Below are 24,848 nucleotides of genomic sequence, written 5' to 3' on the forward strand. Positions count from 1 at the left end.
ACACTGGAGACCAAGGCCTTCAATGTGTAGTGTGGAGTGGGAAAGGAGTTCCTTCCTCCAGATGGTCACACAGCTGGGCAAGAGGAACATGGGCCAAAAGCTCAGCTGCACTCACCCCTCCCAGGTGCCTTTACGTCACACACACCTTAAGTGGTGCCCCTGAAAATCTTTCAAAAGAGTAAAGTATCCTTGGCCGGGTGCGGTAGCTCACACCTGCAATCACAGCACTTTGGGAGGCCAAGGCGGGTGGATCGCTTAAGGTCGGGAGTTCAAGACCAGCCTGGCCAACAAGGTAAAACCCTGTCTCTACCATTAAAAAAAAAAGCTGGGCATGTTGGTGCGTGCCTGTAATACCAGCTACTTGGAAGGCTGAAGCAGGAAAATCGCTTGAACCCTGGAGGCGGAGGTTACAGTGAGCAGAGATCACACCACTGCAATCCAGCCTGGGAGACAGAACGACACTGTCTCAAAAAAATAATAAATAAATAAGAAGAAGAAGAATGAAATAAAAAAAAATGAAAAAAAGAATATTCCTCCCCACCCGCCCTCAGGTTCTGTGACCTTGTATTTCTCCTCAAAGCCCTTGTACATGGAGTTGAACTTACAGCTTTTGGGGCCAGTCCGCTAAGACCTGAGGGGAACTGGATGAACACGCCATAGTCCTTGATGCTCTTCACAAAACCAATGAGCAGCATTCCAGGATGGATTTCTGAGAAGTTCTTGGGATCCTGGCCACCTTCTACTGTGGAGACCAAGGCTGGCTTCCTGCAAAGAAGCTAGTGGTACTTCATCAAGGAATGTTCCAGAAAGGGCAGAAAGGTCCATCTCTCCCATCTCCTTTCTCCACAGAGAAAGACAGAACTGCAGGCTGACCTCTGCTCCTACAGCAATTCTCTAAGTGTGCAGACCAGCAGCATCAACATTGCCTGAAACGTGGGAGAAATTCAAGTTCTCAAGCACCACCCAGACCTACTGAATTGGAAACTTTGGTGTGGCTCAGCCATCTGCATGGCCCAACTGCACACTACAGCTGAGAATCACGGTTTTATTCCATTCCCGATTCACTAATCTGCAGATTACTAGAGAAGACCAAAAAGGGATGGCTCATCCCCCTGGTCTGACAGCTGGATCAGCCATCACACAATCCTCTACTACTCCCTCTTCACACTGATGAACTCATTTTCCCTCCTCTGCCCGTTTTTACTTCAAGGAGAATGAACTTTACATTCTGTGAGCAGAAGCTCCTTCAAAGCACCTACGCAAAGACCAAAGGGAATATTCCTGAGCCTATAGCCCTGCGGGGAGAAGGCACATAGTGAAAAAAAAAGAGGAAAGGGGGACAGAAGCCACCGTATTAATTGTTCTAATCCAAGGGGCAAGCACTGAAAGCCCCCAAAAAACTAGATGTGCTCCCGAGCAGCCCACTGGGCCTCCTTCTCCAGCCCCCTAGAGTCCCCCTCTATGACCTTTCAGGCTACTCCGCCCTGACCAACGGCATCTGCCGGCAGCACTTACTCAGGCCTGTTCTTACTTTCCACAGCACAGGCTTCGTCAATGGTTTGGTTTTGTGGAGGTATTTCTGAGGTCAAATAGCTGTCTTTTCCCCATGAGGTTTCTAACTAATTTCCCCAGAATTTCCCATCCAAGTGCCCATGGCCCCCCACCTTCCTCTGTTCCACAGATACCAGTCAAGGATACAACATGCCCCTCGCTCTGGCTCAGACACAGGACTCGGTGAAGGATGTCACCTGCCTGGAGCCAATGATGTAACAATGGGCCGTTGGCAACGTGGTCCGACAGATGAGATGTGGGGAGGAAAGCAAGGATGTTGTGCGGCAGGACAGCCACCTCCAGCCCATCTTTGGTCTTCTCTAAAACCTTCACATCTACCAACTACCCAGGGAAGAGAAGACAAAAATAGCACTTGTCATGAACAGAGAACAACCTGGTCTGGATCAGGCAGGGCTTGGAGGCATCAAACTCCGACACCAAGGATCTCTAAGAGGCAGCTTTCTTCCAAACACCACCCACCACCCCAACCACCCAGCATGCATGCACGTGCACATGCACGAGGACTCATGTGTGGACCCGTCACACTCCTCTCTCAAGTCCCTCCCCAGAGCCCCAGGAAAGCCAGAACTGCAGGCTGGCCCTAGGGACCCAAGAGGAAAGAGGTCAGCAGCCCACTGCTGAAGAGCCTCACTGTAACAGGACTTTCGTGGACAGCTTCCATTTGTTCTGACACACAGGAAGGAATGCATATGAGGTCCTCTCTCAAGAACCCCTCTAGCTCCAAAATCTTATCGAGCTACCTCTATCTTTCCGCTTCATGGGTTCCAATACACCAAGTGTTAGTGGTGCCCTGCTCTCTGCCACTGTAACATAAAATAGCTTGTCCAGAAAAGTCCAGGTACCTGCCCAATGTTAATGGCTTTTCCTTTCTTCTGACTGTGTCCTGCAGGCTCTTTCTTTGGCTCTGGATCACTCGACAGCTTGAAGGATAAGAGCATCCTCTCTTTGGATGGCTCACAGTTCAACACGGCAACCTTCACCACCTGGCGAGAAACCACACAGGCTTGGCCAACTCCTCCCAGTAGACCTTGCAGGCCCTGCAGCATGCCCTCCACTAGTGCTGCAGAGGCCTTGAGAGATCTACCAAGCCTTTGGATCAGATGAGAAGGCAGTGAAAAGAAGAAATGCACTGAGAACTACACAATCTCCCAGGGCAGGCTTTGGGATAAACAGAAGACATAAATAACTTTTTTGTACCATCCAAGTCTTAAAAATTATTTTTCTCTCTGAGGTGATGGAGATGCTAATTACCCTGGTTTGATCATTACACATTGTAAGCATGTATTGAAATATCACATGGTGGCCAGGCTTAGTGGCTCAGGCCTGTAATTCCAGTACTTTGAAAGGCCAAGGCGGGCTGACTGCTTGAAGCCAGGAGTTCGAGACCAGCCTGGCCAAAATGGCGAAATCCCATCTCTACTAAAACTACAAAAATTAGCTGAGTGTGCCGGCACATGCCTGTAGTCCCAGCTACTTGGGAGGCTGAAGCTCGAGAATCGCTTGAGCCTGGGAGGTGGAGGTTGCAGTGAGCTGAGATTGCACCATTGCACTCCAGCCTGGGTGACAGAGGGAAACTCTGTTTTGAAAAAAATAAAAAAGAAAAGAAAAAAAAAGAAATATCACATTATACCCCATAAATATGTACAATTACTATCTATCCATTTAAAGTCGTTTAAAGGAATAAAAAAGTGTTTTTCCTAGTGATACCAAGACTCACTAGTTTTACAGCACTGCCCCCGTGTGGTGACAGTGACCTCACAACAATCTCTGATATGAGAGGCACAGGTTTATCACAGGTCAAGACTGACCTCTTCCATGCATGCCTGAGACCCATCAGCTTGTCAGCTTCTGCTGAACCCGCCAAGGCTTTCTCCCTGTTCTGTTCCCCGTCTCCTCCATTTAGCCGGCTCATACCCACTGCCCCATGTGCTCTCTTCCTCAGCCTCTTAAAGGCAGCCCTACTACTTACTGCTCCTTCATATTTGTGTTTGTGGGGTCACCAAGGGTAGAGGGGACCTGTCTAGGGGAAAGGTTACCTGGCCAATGTAAAAAACTCTCTCTGGGTCAGGGATATACTCGGTACTGAGCTCATGCTTGGGCACCAGTCCCTGCACATTGTTGTAGAACTTCACAATGCAGCCATAGTCCTTGACCCTGATGATGAAGCCATGTGTCTGCAGACCAGGCTTGGCATCGGCATAGCAGGTAATGACAGGTAGTTTGGACTCAACCAGGGTTTTTTTCAGGGTCATCATCAGCTTCTTGGCTTCAGGGTCACAAAGCAAAACCTAGGGGAGGGACATAGGCTGTCAAGTTATCTGTTACCATGAGAGCCACTGAGCTGGTCTCTGCAACCTCTTAAACCCAAAAGCCATGGGGCCATTCCCCAAGAACCTGCTATTGCTTTTTCTCTAATCAACTCAGTGGCAGATTCTTCTTGCTTCCTGCTGTATGACAATCTGGAGCATACGAATCACTATTTCAAATGTAATTGCTCCCATAAATTGCTGCACACTACCCTCTCCTGACCATGAAGCAACATTCACGGCACCTCTGTGGAGTCTTGGTTACACTAACTTCTACACCATCTTGGCTCCTTCCTAGTGGGCCTTGCATCTAGTCTAATAGAACCAATGATGAACCAATTTACCACCTTAGTATGGCTGTTTATTAGCTATTAAATAAGATGGAGATGCAACTGTCTTTCACCCCCTCAGAAGGTCATCTCCTTAAAGACAGAAAAACTCTATGTTTAACTCTTGATCCCACTACTGTAAAATTTTGCACCAATGGGCAATCATTACCTCTGCTGAGTCAATAATGATGAAATAAAATGAATACAGGAAAATCTGACATGCTGAGTGCCTGCTCATGGAGCACTCCGTGTGCATCATCATACTGAAGCTTCACAACCCTATGAGGCTTTCCTTGGGATTCAAGCCTTTGTTGTAACTCACCCATGTTTTGGCAGCTTTGCTAGGGCTATTTCTGTGCCTGGAACACACCCTTTGCTCTCCCCAACCTCCCAAATCCTACCTATCCTTTCTAGTTCAAGTGCTACCTCTGCCAGAAATCTAGAAAACATTATTGTCATACAGAGCTGACATTCAAAAACTGGTTCTGCCGTTTATTAGCTGTGTGACTCTGGCCAAGACAGTTGGCTTTCCTAAGCTTTAATTTTCCCACCTGCAAAATGAAAATAATAGTACTTAATTGTTAGGGTTGTTTCAAGGATTAAATGAAATAATGCCTGTCACATGCCTAGCATAGAAACTGGCACAGAATACCTGTTAGTGGCAGTCGCTATTGATAACGTCAACAATTCTGGCTGCTCCAGCCCACCCTCGCCTCCCCTTTCTCAGGTGTGACCACAGCACACCACCTGCACCAAGCCACATGGCAAAAGATCACAGGCTAGCTTGCTCTCTCTTCATGTATGAATATTTTAACTCCCAATTATACTACACAAAACAGGGACTCACTTTTCTCTTCCCAATGCCAGGTACAGCACTAGACACACGACAGACATTACACACTCACTTTGTGGAAAAAGGCAGAAACTTCAGTTGAGAACTGCTCTCTTCCCATCTAGCCAAAATCCCAAGAGACCCTTCAGGAGGCTCACCCGGCACTTGACCTCATCCCCGATGTGGTACTTCTTCTCCGGATTCTTCATCAGGATGTCAGCCAGGTGCATGGGAGGTACCAGGCCCCTCATCTGCTCGCCCACCTTCACCAGCATCCCATATGACTTTATGGTTAGCACTATGCCCTAGAGAGTCCAAAGATAAGCTGCCTCAATGTCTCAAGAATGGCCTTTCCCCCACCTCTTACAAGGCATGTCACACCTCCCCTTCACAGCCACCTTCCTGGGCTAACTGTGCCTGTTACTCCAGATGGCATATGGGTGAAGCACACACCCCACCCTGAGCTGGATTATTTCATCAGCTTTATTTGTGGGAGCCTTCACATCTTTCTGTGTGAGCACGTGCTTTCTGTGTGCCTTAAAATACATTCCCCAAAGAAAGGGACTATGTCAAGGTGTTCTAAGGAATAAACTACATATAAAGGGAGCTGCTCGATTAGAACCAAATGGTTGGAGAGGACAGGTATCTGGAACTGGCTTCTCACTAATATCCCAGGTAGCTCAATAATCACAGGACTAACTTTTGATCTGGTCTACTAACTACCATCAAATCCCAAATCTCAGGATTTATGATCTATTGCCTTTGTGTAGCTGGGTGGTGCTAGTAAGATCTTACCTTGAAATTAATTACGAGTTACCCAAAGAAAAAGAAAGAAATTCTAGTCAGCAGGCAAAGGTAAGGAACATGACATTCAGTGTATTAACATGAGGACTGTATAACAAGCTGACAGTCACCTGTATGTGAACTAAAGAACGCCTGAAACTGAGGGAGTACCTAATTATATGCTTGAGGTCTTACCTTTACCACTGCCCCAGGTTCGATGTCATGATATCTAAGGTACTGAGCTTCAATAATAGATCTAGGACAAAGAGAAAACACAGAATTAACTAAACTAGGGCAGAGGTTGCCTAAAATTCAGGGCTACCACAGTCATGCTGGCAAGAAAGAAAACCCTCCCCAAGCACAGCCAGGAGAAACGGAATATGAACATGTACAGGTGCACATCTCTACACCCCTACCTGTTAACGACAGACTTACGTTCGTAGAGAGAGCAAGGCCAGTTCATCCATTTGGCTGTAGTCAATAATTCTACACTTGTGAGTGTTCCCTGGCTTGAAGGCCTCAGGATTGAAGACATTCTTAGAATCCGAGAGATGGCTGAGCTGCAAAGTACCAAGTGATTGAGGACAAGCCAGAGACAATAGGTCTGAGCCAATGAGAACTTACAGCCCATAGAGAAGACTCAACACTAATCATGTACCATAAAAACAGTACTTTGATTGTCTGGTTAAGTAATTCTTCACACTAAAAAACTGCTCTTTATCATCACAGAATTTCAGGAAGGTCAGAGAAAGTCCAGAACGTAGGTCAGTCAATTGTGCCTAGTGCCTGTTTTTGTAAATAGAAGTTGTATTGGAATACAGCCATCCGTTCATTTACGTACTGTCTATGGCTGCTTTCAAGCCGTAACAACAGTGTTGAACAATTAGGACAGAGACCACAGGACTCACAGCCTAAAGTATTTATGACCTAGCCCTTTAAGAAAATCTCTGCCGGGCCCTGGTCTGGATCCTAACTCATCCTTACACTTAACCATTAACCAAGTATCAGATATGGCAAGCTGGTTCTAAGGCATCCTAACACAGTCAATAGACACTGGTCTAATCACTATGAACAGGAATTAGAACTGCAATATCCAGAAATTCTAAACTAGCATCAAGGGATGAAAGAAGCAGAAATGGCCCCCTGTGCTCCAAAAGTCCTTTCAGTGATAAGATCCCTGACCAAACAAAGAGGCCTCCTTACCCGGGCATATGCCAGAATCCCATCCTTCAGCCTGAAGGTGGCCCCAGCCTTTTTGAAAAAACCCTGGACAGGAACATCATCCAGCACCGCTCCAAGGTTCTGGCAAGAGAGTCGGGTGAGTGGGCGTCCAGGCTGTAGGAAGATGGGGCGCAGGCTCAGGCGCACAACTCTGGTTCGAGGATGGACGCAGAGGATGCAAGCCCTCACCTAGACAAAAGGAAAGGCAGGGTGAGCAGGAGGAGGCACACAGGAGCACCCTAGAGCAGACCTTCCAGGCATCAAGCCTCTCCACATGCTAACCAGGTATGTGAGTACTCACATCCTTAGTATGTAAGTACTCAAACTGGCTTCCATACTCAAGCAGCATGCAACAAAGTCAAAATGTCCCATAGGGACCATGTCTGACTAAATCAAAGCTTACTCAAGCCAGGTATAGTGGCTCACACTGATAATCCCAGCACTTTGGGATACTGAGGCAGGTGGATCACTTGAGCTCAGGAGTTAGAGACCAGCCTGCACACATAGTGAAACCCTATCTCAACAAAAAATACAAAAATTAGGCCGGGGATCATGGCTCATGCCTGTAATCCCAGCATTTTGGGAGTCTGACGTAGGCAGATTACTTGAGATCAGGAGTTTGAGATAGCCTAGCCAACATGGCGAAACCTCATCGCTAGTTTTAAAAAACAAAAAGTTAGGCTGGAAGCGGTGGCTCATGCCTGTAATCCCAGCTGTTTGGGAGGCCGATGCAGGCGGATCACGAGGTCAGGAGATCAAGGCCATCCTGGCTAACACAGTGAAACCCCGTCTCTACTAAAAATACAAAAAAAAAACCCAGCAGTGAGCTGGATGTGGTGGCATGCGCCTGTAATCCCAGCTACTCAAAAGGCTGAAGCAGGAGAATCGCTTGAACCCAGGAGGCGGAGGCTGCAGTGAGCTGAGATAGCGCCACTGCACTCCAGCCTGGGCGACAGAGCAAGACTCTGTCTCAAAAAAAAAAAAAAAAAATAGCCGGGCATGGTGGCACGTACCTGTACTTCCAGCTACTCAGGAGGCTGAGGCACAAGAATCACTTGAAATGGGAGGCAGACGTTGCAGTGAGCCAAGACTGTGCCACTGCACTCCAGCCTGGGTGACGAAATGAGACTTAGTCTCAAAAAAAAAAAAATTAGCCAAGCACGGTGGCGTGCACCATTTGGGAGGCTGAAGCAGGAGAATCACCTGAGTGAGCCCAGGAGGTCAAGGCTGCAATGAGTGATCATTATGCCACTGTACTCCAGCCTGGGTGACAGAGTGAGACCCTGTCTCAAAAAATAATAATAAAATAAATACATAAAAATTAGCAGGAGAGTTTACTCAAGGCCGGAAAACTATGTACCAGGTGTCCCCTCAACACCAAGGAGCTAATATATCTGTAATACAACAGAAACCATGTACTGGTGTCACTACATCCAAGGCTCCTCTGAAACTAACAGAAAAAGCCTGATCTCTTCATGACATTAAAACATGTAAAATGTCTCAATTCCATACACGAATGATTATAGGGAGAAAAAAATTACTAAAAAGAGGTTTAGGAAAATATTAACAGTATTATCACTAGGTAGTACAAAACCCTAGTTTCACTTAAAAAAAAAAAATTCTCAGCTAGTTGCAGTAGCTCAAGCCTATAATCCCAGCACTTTAGGAGGCCTAGGCAGGAGGATTGTTTGAGCCTAGGTGTTTAAGACCAGCCTGGGCAGTATAGCGAGACCCCATCTCTACAAAAAATAGAAAAAAATTAGCTGGCCGTGGTGGCATGCATCTGTAGTCCCAGCTACTCAGGAGGCTGAGGTGGGAGGATTGCCAGAACCCGGGAGGTTGAGGTTGCAATGAACCGTGATCGTGCCATTGTACTACACTCTGGACAATAGTGTGTGACCTTGTCTCGAAAAATAAATAAATAAATAAATTCTCTATAGCATACATTACTATTTAAAAAAAGAAATCATTTTAGAATTCTAAAAAATTCTGAATAACATATATTAGGATTTTCTTCCCAATTATCCATGTTCATTGTAGAAAACTTGAATATTTAAATACAAGCAGAGCCAGGTGTTGTGGCTCATACCTACAATCCCAGCACTTCAGGAGGCAAAGGTGGGGGACTCCTTGAGCCCAGGAGTTCAAAACCATCCTGGGCAACATAGTGAGACCTTGCCTCTACAATTTTTTTTTTTTTTGAGACAGAGTCTTGCTCTGTTGCCCAGGCTGGGGTGCAGTGACGTAATCTCGGCTCACTGCAACCTCTGCCTCCCGGGTTCAAGCAATTCTCCTGCCTCAGTCTCCTGAGTAGCTGGGACTACAGGTACACACCACCAGGTCTGGCTAATTTTTTTTTATTATTTTTAGTACAGACAGGGTTTCACCATGTGGGCCAGGCTGGTTTTGAACTCCTGACCTTGTGATTGTCCCGCCTCGGCCTACCAAAGTGCTGGGATTATAGGCGTGAGCCACCACGCCTGGCCTACAAATTTTTTTTTAATTAGCCAGGCATCGTAGCACGCATCTGTGGTCCCAACTACTCTGAGGACTGAGATGGGAGGATCAATTGAGCCCAGGAGATTGAAGCTGCAATGAGCCGTGTTTGTGCTACTGCACTCCAGCCTGGGTGACAGAGTGAGACCCTGTCTAAAAAAAAAAGAAAAGAAAAGAAAGAAAAGAACAGAACAGAAAAATCACCCAGAGTTCATCACTATTAATACCTGATTGCATAATCTTCCAGTATCTTAACCAGAGGTACTTTTAAAAATATTTTTTCAAAATTGGATCTATACTACTCATAGAACTTTTAAAATCACCTTTTGCTGTTTAAACGTATCTTATTCTCCTATGTTAAATATTCTTCTAAACAACTTTAAATTAGAAAAACAAAAAACTAGTAATACCAAAGGAAGAAAAAATCAAACTACATGGAAGACTATGAAGTAAAAATTAAAAGTTGCCTTCTTTTCCACCTGCTCCTTATCTAATTTCAGTTCGGCCCCGGGAGTTTCTTACTTTCTTTCCATAACATTTTTTTTTTTTTTTTTTTGAAACGGAGTCTCGCTCTGTTACCTAGGCTGGAGTACAGTGGCACAATCTCAGCTCACTGCAACCTCGGCCTCCCGGGTTCAAGCGATTCTCCTGCCTCACGTTCCTGAGTAGCTGGAACTACAGGCATACACCACCACGTCTGGCTAATTTTTGTATTTTTAGTAGAGACGGGGTTTCACCATGTTGGCCAGGCTGGTCTTGAACTCCTGACCTTAAGTGATCTGCCCACCTCGCCTCCCAAAGTGTTGGGATTACAAGCATATGAGCCACCGCGTCTGGCCTCCATTAACACTTTTCATTATTCCTCTTGTCTCCTCTCCGCACACCTGCATGCATACAGTCCTAGGTCCTCCCTGTAGCTAGCTGTGATACTGGACAGCAAATGGACCACAATTGGAATCAAGAAAATACAGGTTCAACATTTCTTTTTTTTTTTTTTTTTTTTTTTGAGACGGAGTCTTGCTCTGTCGCCCGAGCTGGAGTGCAGTGGCCAGATCTCAGCTCACTGCAAGCTCCGCCTCCCGGGTTTACGCCATTCTCCTGCCTCAGCCTCCTGAGTAGCTGGGACTACAGGCGCCCGCCACCTCGCCCGTCTCGGCCTCCCAAAGTGCTGGGATTACAGGCTTGAGCCACCGCGCCCGGCCAGGTTCAACATTTCTTACTGCCTGATTTGAGAAATATGTTCCAGCGTTCTTAGGATCCAGGTGCATAAAATCAACCACGCCCGTGAAGAATGTGAGGAAGTTTAGTGTAAGGCCAAATGGAGTCACCTAGAAATAAACAGAACAAGTTATGAAAAAAAGTTCTTTGAAAGAACCAGGAATGTGAGACACAGCTCACAGTAAACACTCAATGCCACATTATCCCTAACTGTGTCTCTCTCCTCCCCCAGCTAACTCTTATCAATCTTTTCTTCCTACAAAACTAACTGGCAGAACAATTCCTGCACTGGCTGTTTCCTTCTTAGTAGGCTTACCTCCCTTCCAGCTAAGAGAGGACATCAATCCTCCCACTCTCCGGGAGTCCTCCATGGAGTGGAAGGAGCTTTGTACATGTATCCTTGGGGAACTGCCAGCCTGACAACTGGAATAGATTGTTACTTACATACTTGCCCAGTATAGGAAGGTAAAACTTAAAGGCTTGCAAAAGGGAGATACTGACCACAAGCAAGCCAAGTCACCCTTCAGAGTCAACAAAAAGCTAAAAGTGACAATCCCCTCAAAAGATAGTGATGAGGGAGATGAATGAAATCAGAGAACTAAGTCCTCTCTCTTACTCCCCGCAAAATACGAAACCTATTCTCTGGGAAAACTGTTACCAGAATCAAAAAACAGGAAAAGTGCAAATTCTGAAAATGTCAATTAAATTCTAAATATCACGTAAATATCCAGCCCCTTTCTCGTACTCATTCTCAGGCAGCCAGGCTTAGACCCTCTTGGGTGGAGATTGTCAGATCATTTCTAGAGAAATCTAACATGCCAGAGAAGACCTATAACAATCACATTATGAGGTTGTCCAAATTAAATCTGCTAGTCCTGTTCCTGACAGGAAAGTTAAATAGTCACCAAGAAGCTAGGCGTGGTGGCTCATGCCTATAATCCTAGCACTCTGGGAGGCTGAGGCAGGTGGATCACCTGAGCTCAGGAGTTTGAGACCAGCCTGGCCAACACAGTGAAACCCTGTCTCTACAAAAATACAAAAATTAGCTGGGCGTGGTGGTGGATGCCTGTAGTCCCAGCTACTCAGGAGGCTAACGCAGGAGAATCACTTGAACCTGGATGGTGGAGGTTGCAATGAGCTGAGAACATGCCACCGCACTCCAGCCCGGGTGACAGAGCAAGACTCTGTCTCAAAAAGAATAATTATTATAAAAATTAAAAAAACAGTCAACAATCCCACACAGGCACACAGACTTGCTCACAGTTTTTTAGCACCTCACTCATAATACGGCAATCTAAACAAAAACTTCCTAGAGAATTGGAAGTTAAAGTTGAGAGGCTCTCCCAGGATGCATCTGGATAATGTGCCACACTAAAACGAGGAAGTAAACCAAAAAGAAGAACACATGGGACCAAAGAAGGCTCCAATAGAGATAGAGGAGAGAGCAGAAGGGAAGTCCTAGGATACTGGCTATTGCAGGAGCCCTACAGAGCAAGGCCAGGTGCGGTGGCTCACACCTGTAATCACAGCATTTGGGGAGGCCCAGACAGGTGGATCACTTGAGGTCAGGAGTTTGACACCAACCTAGCCAACATGGTGAAACCCTGTCTCTACTAAAAATACAAAAATCAGCCAGGTGTGGTAGTGCATGCTTGTAGTCCCAGCTACTTGGGAGGTTGAGGCAGGGGGATCGCTTGAACCTGGGAGGCAGAGGCTGCAGTGACCTGAGATCGTGCCACTGCATGCCAGCCTGAGCAACAGGGCGAGACTCTGTCTCAAAAAAAAAAAAAAAGGAAAGTCATGCTAGTATGCTGGGCGAGGTCACTCACGCTTGTAATCCCAGCACTTTGGGAGGCCAGGATGGGAGGATCACTTGAGCTCAGGAGTTCAACACCAGCCTGGGCAACATAGTGAGACTTTATCTCTACAAAATATATATATTTTAATGAAAAAAAGAGAGACCTAAATGTTTTCTAGCTTGATAAAAAGTTAAAACTCAATGCCTAAGATTGAAAAATCAAGAAATACCAGCAGAAGCTTATTACTCAAATATATGGAGAGAAATTTCAAAACATAAGCTAAAAGAGTTAAAGATGGGGGTTATGACGGATAAATTCTTCATTATAAACCTTTTCAATTCCATTTGACCCTTTAGATCAGCACCATCCAACAGAAATACAATGCTAGCCACACATGTAATTTTAAGTTTTCTGGCAATCACATTTTAGAAACTACAAAGAAACAAAAAACATTTTAGTATAGTTTTTTTAACCTAGTATATCCAACATATTATCATTTCAACATGTGGCACTGGCCACATCTGAAGTGCTCAATGGGCATAAGTGACTAGTGACTACCCTTACCAGACAGTAGTTTTAGACCATATGTATGTAATATTTTAAAAAGAATTATTTTTGTTTTAAAAAGTAGTAGTAGCAATGAACAGCTTACCTTCTGCACCTGAGCTTTGACCACCAGTCCTGGTAGTAAGTTATTAAGGGTCCAGCTCTGCTCTTCAGTAGCAATGGCAGTAGAAACCTCTGAGTGACCAACAGACAGACTAACAACTTCTCCGTTGCCTTTCACCTTTTCAACGATGCAGTTCAGGTACTGACCCACCTTTAGTTTAGCACCTGAAAGCCCAGATCCAGACCCCAAAAGAAAAAATGTCTCTATGAGAAGGACTTTTAACATGGGCCCAAGAAATACTTTAAGAGACCCATGGCCTACCTGCCCAATTAGCATCGATTACTCCCCACATTCCCAATCCCTAAGGCGCCAACTACAAGAAGGAAATGAAGTTATCCTAATTGATCTGGAATTCAATTACCATACAAAAATATGAACATCTCAACAAGCCAAGAGATTGCTGGTTCAGAAGCCATGGGGGCCCAAATTGCAGTGGAATCTTCCAGGTGAGAAAAACTGACACTGTTCCATCAGATCTTAGTGAGACCCTGCCACTCGTTGGCCCTTCATACATCTTTCCTTTCCTATTAACTAGGATTAAGTGCTGGTTTAACCAAAGCCACAGCACCTTCAGGGTCACCATTCTGTCACGTTACTCATCAAAATGGCACTTAAATATATCCCCACATGTACCACCTCACCACCAGGTACTGGCCCCTTTTCTTGCCCTCACCTTTGTTCTTCTGTCTGATGTACTCCTGGGCTTTCAGCAGTGGCAGAAAAGCTCTGGTCCCATCAACACCAATGTCCACTAAGTAGCCATGGTCTTCCAGGCTGGATACGGTACCTGTAAGTAGCTGGGGAAGAGAAAGTAGTCCCAAAAGTTCCAATTCAAAGGTAACGGGACACACAACAAACGTCCAAACTTGAATGTTCCTGCCACTAAGCTCCCACTCTGCCACTATCCCACCCCCACGTTTAACTTTAAGCCACAATCCCACTAGACAGCAGACATCAAATTCAATACTCCCAGGCTTGAAGGATCTGACGGTTGCCAGGCAATGAGGAATGTTTAACACAGCTGAATGATGGAACAATATAGAAGAATCTCTTGCCTCGAGTGCTTTCAAAAGATAGCAGACTTTCGGCTGGGCACGGTGGCTCATGCCTGTAATCCCAGCATTTTGGAAGGCTAGGGCAGACAGATCACTTGAGGTCAGGAGTTTGAGATCAGCCTGGCCAATACGGTGAAATTCTATCTCTATTAAAAATACAAACATTAGCCAGGCATGGCACCTGTAATCCCTGCCTCAGGAGGCTGAGGCAGAAGAATTGCTTAAACCCAGGAGACGGACGTTGCAGTGAGAAGAGATCATGCCACTGCACTCCAGCCTGGGCAAGAGTGAGACTGTCTTTTAAAAAAAAAAGGTAGCAGACTTCTACATTATGCAAAGAGAGATGAACTGCTCGACCCGGCAAGGGCGCTCCCAGAACCAGGACTACTGAGAGAATCAAGTACTACCCTTCTAACTGTCATAGTATGTCTCTTCTGAGCACCTCCAACACATTAAAAAAATACTGCTGGCAGGGCGTGGTGGCTCATGCCGGTAATCCCAGCACTTTGGGAGGCCGAGGCGGGTGGATCACCTGAGGTGAGGAGTTCAAAACCAACCTGGACAACATGGTGAAACCCCGTCTCTCCTAAAAATAAAAAAAAATTAGTCAGGTGTGGTGGTACACACCTGTAATCCCAGCTACTGGAGAGACTGAGGCAGGAGAACTGCTTGAACCCAGGAGGTGGAGGTTGCAGTAAGCCAGGATCACACCATTGCATTCCAACCTGGGCAACAAAGCAAGACTCCATCTCAAAAAAAGAAAAAAAAAATGCTAATCTCCTTTATATTACAAGGGAAGTAGTGTGGCTCTGAAATTTACTAGCTATTTGGTCTTTGGTAAGTTACTTAAACCTTTCTGAGTCCATTTTTCCAAACGTATAAGGCATAGTATCTACCTGCCTCACAGGGTTGCTGTGAGAATTTCATCAAAGTGCCCAAAACGTCACCTGTCATATAGTAGGCTCTTGACACTTGTCAATTTCCTGCAACTTAACTTACTTTTATTCCCTTTTTATCCAACTAAATCCTACCAAACTTTATCTAGGCCTTTCCTAAATCCTACTGCTTCTAACCAACATTGCAAAGATCATATTGATCTCTGTCCTCTTAATTACAAGAGTACTTACATTATCCATATGAGTGTAAGTTTACCCTTTCGTACCTACCAGACTTGGAGGCTCTGAGCCAGGACTAACATCTCCTGAATCTCCACAGGACTGAACACAAAGTAGTGAGAGATCCACTAATACAGCTGATAGACTAACTTCACTGACTACCCCATCACCTGCTCTCAGAGAGCAGCTTTCAAGCATTCTATACAAATGCCAGAAGCCTTTGTAAAAGACTGAATGTGCAAGGAAGTTTCAGTAAGTAAGGCACTATGAGGAACTCCTCACCATCACCAAGTCCCCTGCTAAGGCTTCCAGGAGGCATTTTTCTTTGCCACCAGTGAAATTTGGACTTGCTTAACCAGGCAAGGTGGCTCACGCATGTAATTCCAGCACTTTGGGAGACCGAGGTTGGGAGTTCGACACCAGCCTGACTAACACGGAGAAACTCAGTCTCCACTAAAAATATAAAATTACCTGGGCGTGGTGACGCATGCCTGTAATCCCAGCTACTCAGGAGGCTGAGGCAGGAGAATCGCTTGAACCCGGGGGGTGGAGGTTGTGGTGAGCCAAGATCACACCATTGCTCTCCAGCCCGGGCAACAACAGCGAAACTCCGACTCAAAACAAAAGAAATTTGGACTTGATTTCTCTTTTCTCTTCTCCAATGTAATGATTAAGTTCAAGTCTTCAATGTCCATTATGTATCCAAAGAACTCAAGAGACTTTCCTTCCAGAAAAAGACCCACTCCTATGTGTAACAGTTAAGCTGAGAGTAAAAGGTGGCCTAGACCATGCTTCCTAGGAGGCAAGGAGAAGGCACACTGCCCACTCCTCCTCCCTGACCCTAGATACCTACCATGCCAGGCTTCAGGGCCTCAGCACTCAGCACTCTGTTGACATTTTTGGGGTTCAGAGACAGCTTGACACTCTTCTTACCCCTGTCTGTGATGCCCAGACTGCTCACCACACATCTTACCAGCATTCCAGGTGAGAAAAGTTCAGGCAAGTGAAGTAGGTCCTGCATAACACAAATGAGAAAGACCTCATACACACCCTTCTCCTGAACCAAAACTCCATTACCAGCCTTGGCTCAGTGCCTTCTCATCCTCAGACGCCGAAGAACCCAAAAGGAAGGTGAGGAATAACCCCCACATCCACAAAGGAAGTTGGGTCTGTGGCCTAGCCACAGTCTTGAATTTCAGCATAAGGCCTTCAAATATTTCTACATAACTGGCATGTAAAATGACACGTCAAAAGAATTGTCTACACTTTCTGCCTCTACTTCATCTCTTACTCACTCTTCGGCTCACTGCCATCTGTTTTCCACCCCTCTTACTCTACCACTTTATCTCCCCATAGAACCACCAATGAGTGCCATATTGCTACATCCAGTGGTCAGTTTTGCAGTCTATCTCTTACATGACCATTAAAAAGCACTTGAGGGTTGGGCGCAGTGGCTCACGCCTGTAATCCCAGCACTTTGGGGGGCCAAGGCGGGCAGATCACCTGAGGTCAGGAGTTTGAGATCAGCCTGGCCAACATGGTAAAACCCTATCTCTACTAAAAATACAAAAATTAGCTGGGTGTGGTGACGTTTGCCTGAAATCCCAGCTACTCAGGAGGCTGAGGCAGGAGAATTGCTTGAACCTGGGAGTTGGAGGTTGCAGTGAGCTGAGATCATGCCACTGCACTCCAGCCTGGGCGAAAGAGTGAGACTCCATCTCAAAAAAAAAAAAATCATAGGTCAGGCATGGTGGCTCACACCTATAATCCCAACACTCTGGGAGGCCGAGGCGGGTGGATCATTTGAGGTCAGGAGGTCGAGACCAGCCTGGCCAACATGGTGAAACCCTGTCTCTACTGAAAATACAAAAATTAGCTGGGTGCAGTGGCAGGCACCTGCAATCCCAGCTACTGGGAAGGCTGAGGCAGGAGAATCGCTTGAACCCAGGAGACGGAGGTTTCAGTGAGCTGAGATCATACCACTGCACTCCAGCCTGGGCAACAGAGTGAGACTCTGTCTCAAAAACTGAAAAATCATGATCATCTCTGCCAATCCAGGGCCCCTTTAGGGTTTCCTATCTCAGGATGTCATGACCAAGTATCAAATCATGCACCACAGAAACCTAGAACTCAGCGCTGACACCTCTATCTGCCCCACCACCCATATTGAATCTATCACCAAGCAATAACTTTGCCTCCTCAGTCCTCAGGAAATCCTGAACCCAGGTCACCATCAATCTCAGGACGTGAACGACCACAAGAGCCTCCTAACATGTCTCTAAGGAACTTCTCATGCCTCGTCAATCTACACGCTATGCTACATGTCACTGACCCCAATGAGAACATTTCAAGGACTTCCCATTGACTCTAGAACTTAAAAACAATACTTAAAATGGTCTGCAAGGCTGCATATGCCCTGGCCCCCACTCAGGATCTCCTGCCCATCTTACATCACAGTCTCTCTTGTTCTCCTTGCCTAGCCATACTAGCCTTCTCTCTGTTATATATCACATTGCTTCTGCCTGAACGCCATTCCTTCTTTACCTAGGGAACCCTCATTCTTTAGATCTCAGCTTAAGCATCCCTTCCTCAACAACTTAGTCAAAAATTCCTTTATAATAAACTCTCATGGGACCTTGCACCTTCCCTTCTTAGCACCTGGCAAAGTTGTAATTTTAAATCTATTTGTGTTCCACTTATTTTCAATAACAGGCTTCATTCAAATTTCCCTTACCTTCAGAGGTTGTTCTTGTGTCACCTGCTCATTCAGCTTTTTGGTGTAGGCATCACAGATTTCAGTGACTTGTACAAACCCCTGGAGGCCGTTGGGGAGACTAATCACCAGTTCCAGTTCATTCACCTCTTTTACACAACCCAGAATCCGCATTCCCTCACATAGGGACTAGAAGAGAAAAAGTGAAATGTGTACAATAAGGACGGGAACAACAACAGGAAAGGTTGGAAGGCCGGGCTTCTAGTCTCAATTTAAAACCTATGAGGCCGAGCACAGTAGCTTACGCCTATAATTCCAATACTCTGGGTGGCCAAGGCAGGAGGACTGCCTGAGCTCAGGAGTTCGAGACCAGCCTGGGCAACATAGTTTCTACAAAGAAAAAAGATTAGCCAGGCATAGTGGTGCACGCCTGTAGTCGCAGGTACTCTGAGGTGAGTGGATCGCTTGAGCCAGGAGGTTGAGTCTGCAGTGAGCCGTGATCACACTGCTATACTGCAGCCTTGGCAAGAAAGTGACACCCTATCTCAAAAAAAAAAGATAAAAAATAGGCCGGGCATGGTGGCTCACGCCTGTAATCCTGAAACTTTGGGAGGCCGAGGCGGGTGGATTACCTGAGGTCAGGAGTTTGAGAGCAGCCTGGCCAACATGGCAAAACCCCGTCTCTACTAAAAAATACAAAACTTAGCCGGGCATGGTAGCAGGTGCCTGTAATTCCAGCTACTCAGGAGGCTGAGGCAAGAGAATCAGTTGAACCTGGGAGGCAGAGGTTGCAATGAACTGAGATCACGCCACTGCACTCCAGCCTGGGCAAAAAGAGTGAAACTCTGTCTCGAAAATAAAAAATAAAATAAATAAAAACCTACAGGAATTTTATAAGTGAAAAGAAATACACATGTGGACATATCAGTGAACTTCTCAAATATCTGACCGAGCACTGTGAAAGGTCTAGATTATACAACAGTGTTAACAGCACTGGGATACTGGAGGACACCTTCGCCTTTTACCTTATTCTGAGCAACCCAAATTCAAATGCCTGGTAGACAACACAATGAAGGAAGCCAGCTAGCTAGTAGAGATAGTGGCAGTCTGGAGTGACCATGCCAGGTCTAAAGGGCACAACCACTACCCAGCTCCTTGTCATTACAAACATGAGGGAATATGGGCCTTGTGCTTACATGAAAAATTTTTTTCATGCAAAAAAAATTTTAGTTTTCGGCCAGGTGCAGTGGTTCACGCCTGTAATCCCAGCACTTTGGGAGGCCAAGGCAGGCGGATCACAAGGTCAGGAGATTGAGACCATCCTGGCTAACATGGTGAAGCCCTGTCTCTACCAAAAATACAAAAACTTAGCCGTGTGTGGTGGCGGGTGCCCGTAGTCCCAGCTACTCGGGAGGCTGAGGCAGAATGGTGTGAACCTGGGAAGTGGAGCTTGCAGTGAGCAGAGCAGAGAAGGCGCCACTGCACTCCAGCCTGGGCAACAGTGTGAGACTCTGTCTCAAATAAAAAAATTTTTAGTTTTCTAATGCTGGCACCAAGTCTAACAATTTTTTTTTAAGTATCATATAGGACAAAATATTGACTCTGAATCTAGCCAAATCTAAATGTTCCCCTTCAAAGTTATTTAACTTCTTTTCTTTTTTACAGCTAACATATATTGGTGTTATCATCTAAAAATATAAGAAGGCTGGGCACAGTGGCTCACTCCTGTAATTCCAGCACTTTGGAGGCCAAGGCAGGTGGATCACGAGGTCAGGAGTTCCAGACCAGCCTGACCAACATGGTGAAACCCCATCTCTCTTAAAAATACAAAAATTAGGCCGGGCACGGTGACTCAAGCCTGTAATCCCAGCACTTTGGGAGGCCGAGACGGGTGGATCACGAGGTCAGGAGATCGAGACCATCCTGGCTAATACGGTGAAACCCCGTCTCTAATAGAAAATACAAAAAACTAGCCGGGCGACGAGGCGGGCGCCTGTAGTCCCAGCTACTCGGGAGGCTGAGACAGGAGAATGGCGTGAACCCGGGAGGCGGAGCTTGCAGTGAGCTGAGATCCGGCCACTGCACTCCAGCCTGGGCGGCAGAGCAAGACTCCGTCTAAAAAAAAAAAAAAAAAGCAAAAAAACAAAAATTAGCCGGGCGTGATGGCGCGTACCTGTAATCCCAGCCATTCAGGAGGCTGAGGCAGGAGAATCACTTGAACCTGGGAGGCAGAGGTTGCAGGGGACCGAGATCACAACACTGCACTCCAGCCTGGGCAACAGAGTGAGACTCTGTCTCAAAATAAATAAATAAATAAATAAAATAAAATAATTTAAAAATTAGAAAATAAAAATGTAAGGAACACAGTAGACCACTTCAATTCTTGGAGATGGGTTTCACATCTATGAAATGAATGGATAGGATTAGAATAACTGCTAAAGTTACTGTCCATTCTAACCTCTGAATATATGAGAATACAAGTCCTGTGGGGACACAAGCCCACAGCAGTTCTAAAGGAAAAAAAGGGGCAGGCATGGGGGGTAGCTCACGTCTATAATCCCAACACTTTGGGAGGCTGAGGCAGGAGGACTGCTTGAGCACAGGAGTTCGAGACCAACCTAGGCAAAATAGCAAGATGCAAGCCCCACAAAAAATTTAAAAATTAGCTGGGCAAGGTGACACACACCTGTAGTAGTCCCAATTGCTCAGGTGAAGCTGAGGCAGGAAGATTGCTTGAGCCCAGGAGTTCAAGGCTAAAGTGAGCTATGATCATGCCACTGCATTCCAGCCTGAGCAAGAGAGTCAGGCCTGTCTCTGGAAAATAATAAATAAATAAAAAGAAAAAAAAAAAAGACTCCTAGCATCAGTTATCAACAGAAGGAAATCATGCTCAGTCCTCAGCATAAATTGCAAGAATCTCTATACACACACACATGAAGTATAATTTATTAAGGGGAAAATGGAATTAAGGGAAAAAAGAAGGAAAGAAGAAAGAAAGAACATACACAAACTTAAGCAACCAAGGTCAATTGTTTAAATGAAAACCAACTTTAACAAACCTCAACACTAAGGATTTCAAACTTCTCTCTTGCGGACTTGCTGCTTTCTCTCTTTTCGATTTTCAACTTTTTTGTTTTTGCTGGCCCCTTCTGGCTCTTTTTTCTTTTGGTGGATCCCTCTTCAGTAGAAATCTAGAAGCGAGTAGGGGGAACCCACAAAGACCCAAAAGAGTAAGAAGCAATCTGACTTTTCCCTCCTATTTCAGGTCATCACTCACCTTGCTTTGTTACTCCTTCACTCCACCCTACTCCATCCCACTCCCAAGTGTTCCTTTAATTCTTGTTTAAAAAAAAAAAAAGAGCTGCCAATGCTCCATCTGCCCAAGGTCTGAGAAGCCTCCTTCATGTTCCCAAAGTCTCTTCTCTCTTGTGTTCTTCCTTTCTTCACTGGGATGAACACTGGGGTTCCTCAGTTTGAGAAGCAACGTAGAAGAGTGCATGAAAATGGACACTGGAGTTACACAGACCCAAGTTAAACTCTCATCTTTTCAACCGTAACAAGCTATGTGGTTTCAGCTAAATTATATAAAGTCCAGGCACAGTCGCTCATGACTGTAATCCCAGCACTTTGGGAGGCCAAGGCAGGCAGATCACTTGAGACTAGGAGTTCAAGACCAGCCTGGCCAATAGGCTGTATTTTTTTACACTAAAAATACAAAAAAATTTAGCCGGGCATGGCAGCACACACCTATAGTCCCAGGTACTCCGGAGGCTGATGCAGGAGAATCACTTGAACCCAGGAGGCGGAGGTTACAGTGAGCTGAGATCACAACACTGCACTCCAGCCTGGGCGACAGAGCAAGACACTGTTTCCTCATCATGGAATTGCGATTGCTGCTTTATAGCACAGTTGAAAAGGTTACATAATATAGACCTAAAGCCACACACTCAAATGTTAGTTCCCTTTCCCCAAGAATTTGGAGCACAGTCTAGTCTAGGTGAGACTGTGAAGTCTAATGTAAATTCTGACCATTACATGTGGAACCCATGTAAAAATGCAATGATCAGTCAGGCACAGTGGAACATGGCTGCTGTTCCAGCTACTCAGGAGGCTAAGGAGGAAGGATCGACTGAGCCCAGGAGTTTAAGTCCAGCCTGGGTAACAGAGTGAAACATCATCCCTCTCCATCTCTTTAAACAACAACAACAAAAACAAGAAAAACATCAGCTGGGCGCAGCAGCTCACACCTGTCATCCCAGCACTTTGAGACGTCAAGGTAGGCGGATCATCTGAGGTCAGGAGTTTCAGACCAGTCAGGGCAACACTGTGAAACCCTGTCTCTAACAAAAATACAAAAATTAGCCAGGTATGGTAGCAGGCAACTGTAATCCCAGCTACTCACGCCACTGTACTTCAGCATGGACAACAGAGCGAGACTCTGTCTCAAAAAAAAAAACTGCTTCCTCTCCATCCTTCATCAACATGGCACATGGCAAAGAGAGCCTAAGAACAAGAAACTGCAGCACTTTATTTTGTTTGTGTGTTTTTTGAGACAGAGTCTCGCTCTCTCACCCAGGCAGGAGAGCAGTGGCACAATATTAGGTCACTGCAACCTCCGCCTTGTCAGTTCAAGCAATTCTCATGCCTCAGCCTCCCAAGTAGCTAGGACTACAGGTGTACCACTATGCCCAGCAAGTTTTGGTATTAGTATAGACGGGGTTTCACCATGTTGGCCAGGCTAGTATTGAATTCCTAGCCTCAAGTAATCCTCCTGCCTCGGCTTCCCAAACTGCTGGGATTACAGGCATGAGCCACTACACCCAGCTAACAACTATAGTTTAAACTCTAATACTAAATGCCAAGTTTCAAAAGATATAGGATCGTGGTGGTATGGCCTCTCTAAACGAATTAAATTTATAGACGCAGACTTCAACGCAAAAAAAAATCTGGAAAATAACACATTCTCAAATAAGGCTCATTTTTCACAAGACCCTAGAGTAAAAGTTTCCAGTGAGGGTCATCAAACAAACATACTACTTACATCAAATAAGTTGTCTTGTTCAACTGACTGCTGGAAAGCTTTCTCTGGTTTGTGGATCTTTCTTGTACCTCCTCGGGGGAAGCTTTCTTCCAGGGTTGCCATGTTTGGGTCTCCTAAAAACAATGCAAAAGATAATGGTGACATGTTGTCTTCGTAGCAGATTTCAGAAAGGTGTGATCAACGGGGCAAGAGACAGAATGTTCCAGCAATATGCTAGACAACCTTCAGGACTACAATATAGATGGTTTAGATGTCAGGCCCGGGATAATCCATACTTCATCTTTTCAAAGGTCTCTGCTTTAAAACCACAAGTCCACCTACCTTCTTCCAGAAAAGTAAGTTATAGATTCGACCTAGCGAATACTCACTAAGCAGCTACAGTTAAGTCAGAGATACACTGTAGCTCTATAGATGAATATATAATTCTCTGCCTTCAAAGAACATGCACTTTTTGAAGATAAAACAATTATGTAAGTAACTTAAAATGCAAATTGGATTATAAAAGATCACAAAGATGTAGGAAGGGATAAGGCTTCAGTAAAGGAGGCAAGCTTCATAAAGAAGATCCTAGGCCAGGTGTGGTGGCTCAAGCCTGTAATCCCAGCACTTTGGGAGGCCGAGACGGGTGGATCACGAGGTCAGGAGATCGAGACCATCCTGCCTAACATGGTGAAACCCCGTCTCTACTAAAAAATACAAAAAACTAGCCGGGTGAGGTGGCGGGCGCCTGTAGTCCCAGCTACTGGGGAGGCTGAGGCAGGAGAATGGCGTAAACCCGGGAGGCGGAGCTTGCAGTGAGCTGAGATCCGGCCACTGCGCTCCAGCCTGGGCGACAGAGAGAGACGTGGTCTCAGAAAAAAAAAAAAAAGAAGATCCATTTTGCTGAAGGGTAAAAGATGAACAGAAGCTTGACAGGTAGAAAGGGAATGTGAGAAAAGACATGGATGGGAAAAACCTATTATTTCAATAAACACCAGCAATTTCCCTATCAAACAACTGCTCAAAGGATTGCTGTTGTCTCTGAAGAATTATTCAACTAGACCACTGGGAGATTAAAGCATAAAAACTGAAGTTAAATTTTAAAGAAGGCCGGGCACCATGGCTCACACCTGTAATGCCAGCACTTCAGGAGCTTGAGGCGGGCAGATCATCTGATGTCACGAGTTTGAGACCAGTATAGTCAACACGGCGAAACCCTGTCTCTACCAAAAATGCAAAAATTAGCCGGGCGTGGTGGCATGTGCCTGTCTCAGCTACTTAGGAGGCTGAAGTGGGAGAACTGCTTGAGGCCAGGAGGCGGAGGTTGCAGTGAGCTCAGCTCATGCCACTGCACTCCAACCTGGGGGACAAAGCAAGACTCCGTCTCAAAAAATTAAAGGAGAAGTTGGGCTTTTTTGTAGAAGACCTTGAATTAGATATGGGTAGTTTACTTTGGCAAGTCAGAGACTTAAGCAGGGAAAGCGACACAACAATAAGCAAGAAAAATATACTGCAGACTATAGATTGGACACGAAGAGAGACAGTACTGAAGGCAAATAAATTCGGTAGAAGGATTCAAATGCATTGTTTCCTGATTTTAAAAAAATCAGTGATTTAAAAAAAAAAGGATTCAAGTGCAGGACAGCAGAGAAACCAGGAGAACCAGAACTGCGTATAAGTGAAAACAGAAGACAGGAGAGGTTAGTTCTGACAGACACT

The 24,848-nt window shown here is 45.6% G+C and overlaps 1 protein-coding gene across 3 annotated transcripts in view; it reads right to left on the bottom strand.

Moving 5' to 3' along the window:
* Nucleotides 1-24,848, bottom strand: part of PDCD11 (programmed cell death 11) — a 51,504-nt gene that overhangs the window by 26,133 nt on the left and 523 nt on the right. For 2 of the 3 annotated variants that reach the window (XM_031936170.1, XM_031936169.1), the window contains exons 2-16: nucleotides 23,151-23,263; nucleotides 21,169-21,300; nucleotides 18,131-18,298; nucleotides 16,250-16,411; nucleotides 13,900-14,023; nucleotides 13,209-13,390; nucleotides 10,760-10,867; nucleotides 7,026-7,232; nucleotides 6,258-6,382; nucleotides 6,018-6,078; nucleotides 5,198-5,344; nucleotides 3,609-3,860; nucleotides 2,415-2,555; nucleotides 1,699-1,893; nucleotides 606-776 (exon numbers count right to left, since the gene is read on the bottom strand). In XM_031936170.1, coding sequence (XP_031792030.1) covers nucleotides 606-776; nucleotides 1,699-1,893; nucleotides 2,415-2,555; nucleotides 3,609-3,860; nucleotides 5,198-5,344; nucleotides 6,018-6,078; nucleotides 6,258-6,382; nucleotides 7,026-7,232; nucleotides 10,760-10,867; nucleotides 13,209-13,390; nucleotides 13,900-14,023; nucleotides 16,250-16,411; nucleotides 18,131-18,298; nucleotides 21,169-21,300; nucleotides 23,151-23,252 — 2,277 coding nt within the window. In that variant the 5' untranslated portion in view covers nucleotides 23,253-23,263. The remainder of the gene's footprint in view (nucleotides 1-605; nucleotides 777-1,698; nucleotides 1,894-2,414; nucleotides 2,556-3,608; nucleotides 3,861-5,197; nucleotides 5,345-6,017; nucleotides 6,079-6,257; nucleotides 6,383-7,025; nucleotides 7,233-10,759; nucleotides 10,868-13,208; nucleotides 13,391-13,899; nucleotides 14,024-16,249; nucleotides 16,412-18,130; nucleotides 18,299-21,168; nucleotides 21,301-23,150; nucleotides 23,264-24,848) is intronic. The other variant, XM_031936171.1, reaches the window with a different exon arrangement.

This window comes from Piliocolobus tephrosceles, chromosome 9 (genome assembly GCF_002776525.5).
Source record: "Piliocolobus tephrosceles isolate RC106 chromosome 9, ASM277652v3, whole genome shotgun sequence".
Lineage (NCBI taxonomy): Eukaryota > Metazoa > Chordata > Mammalia > Primates > Cercopithecidae > Piliocolobus > Piliocolobus tephrosceles.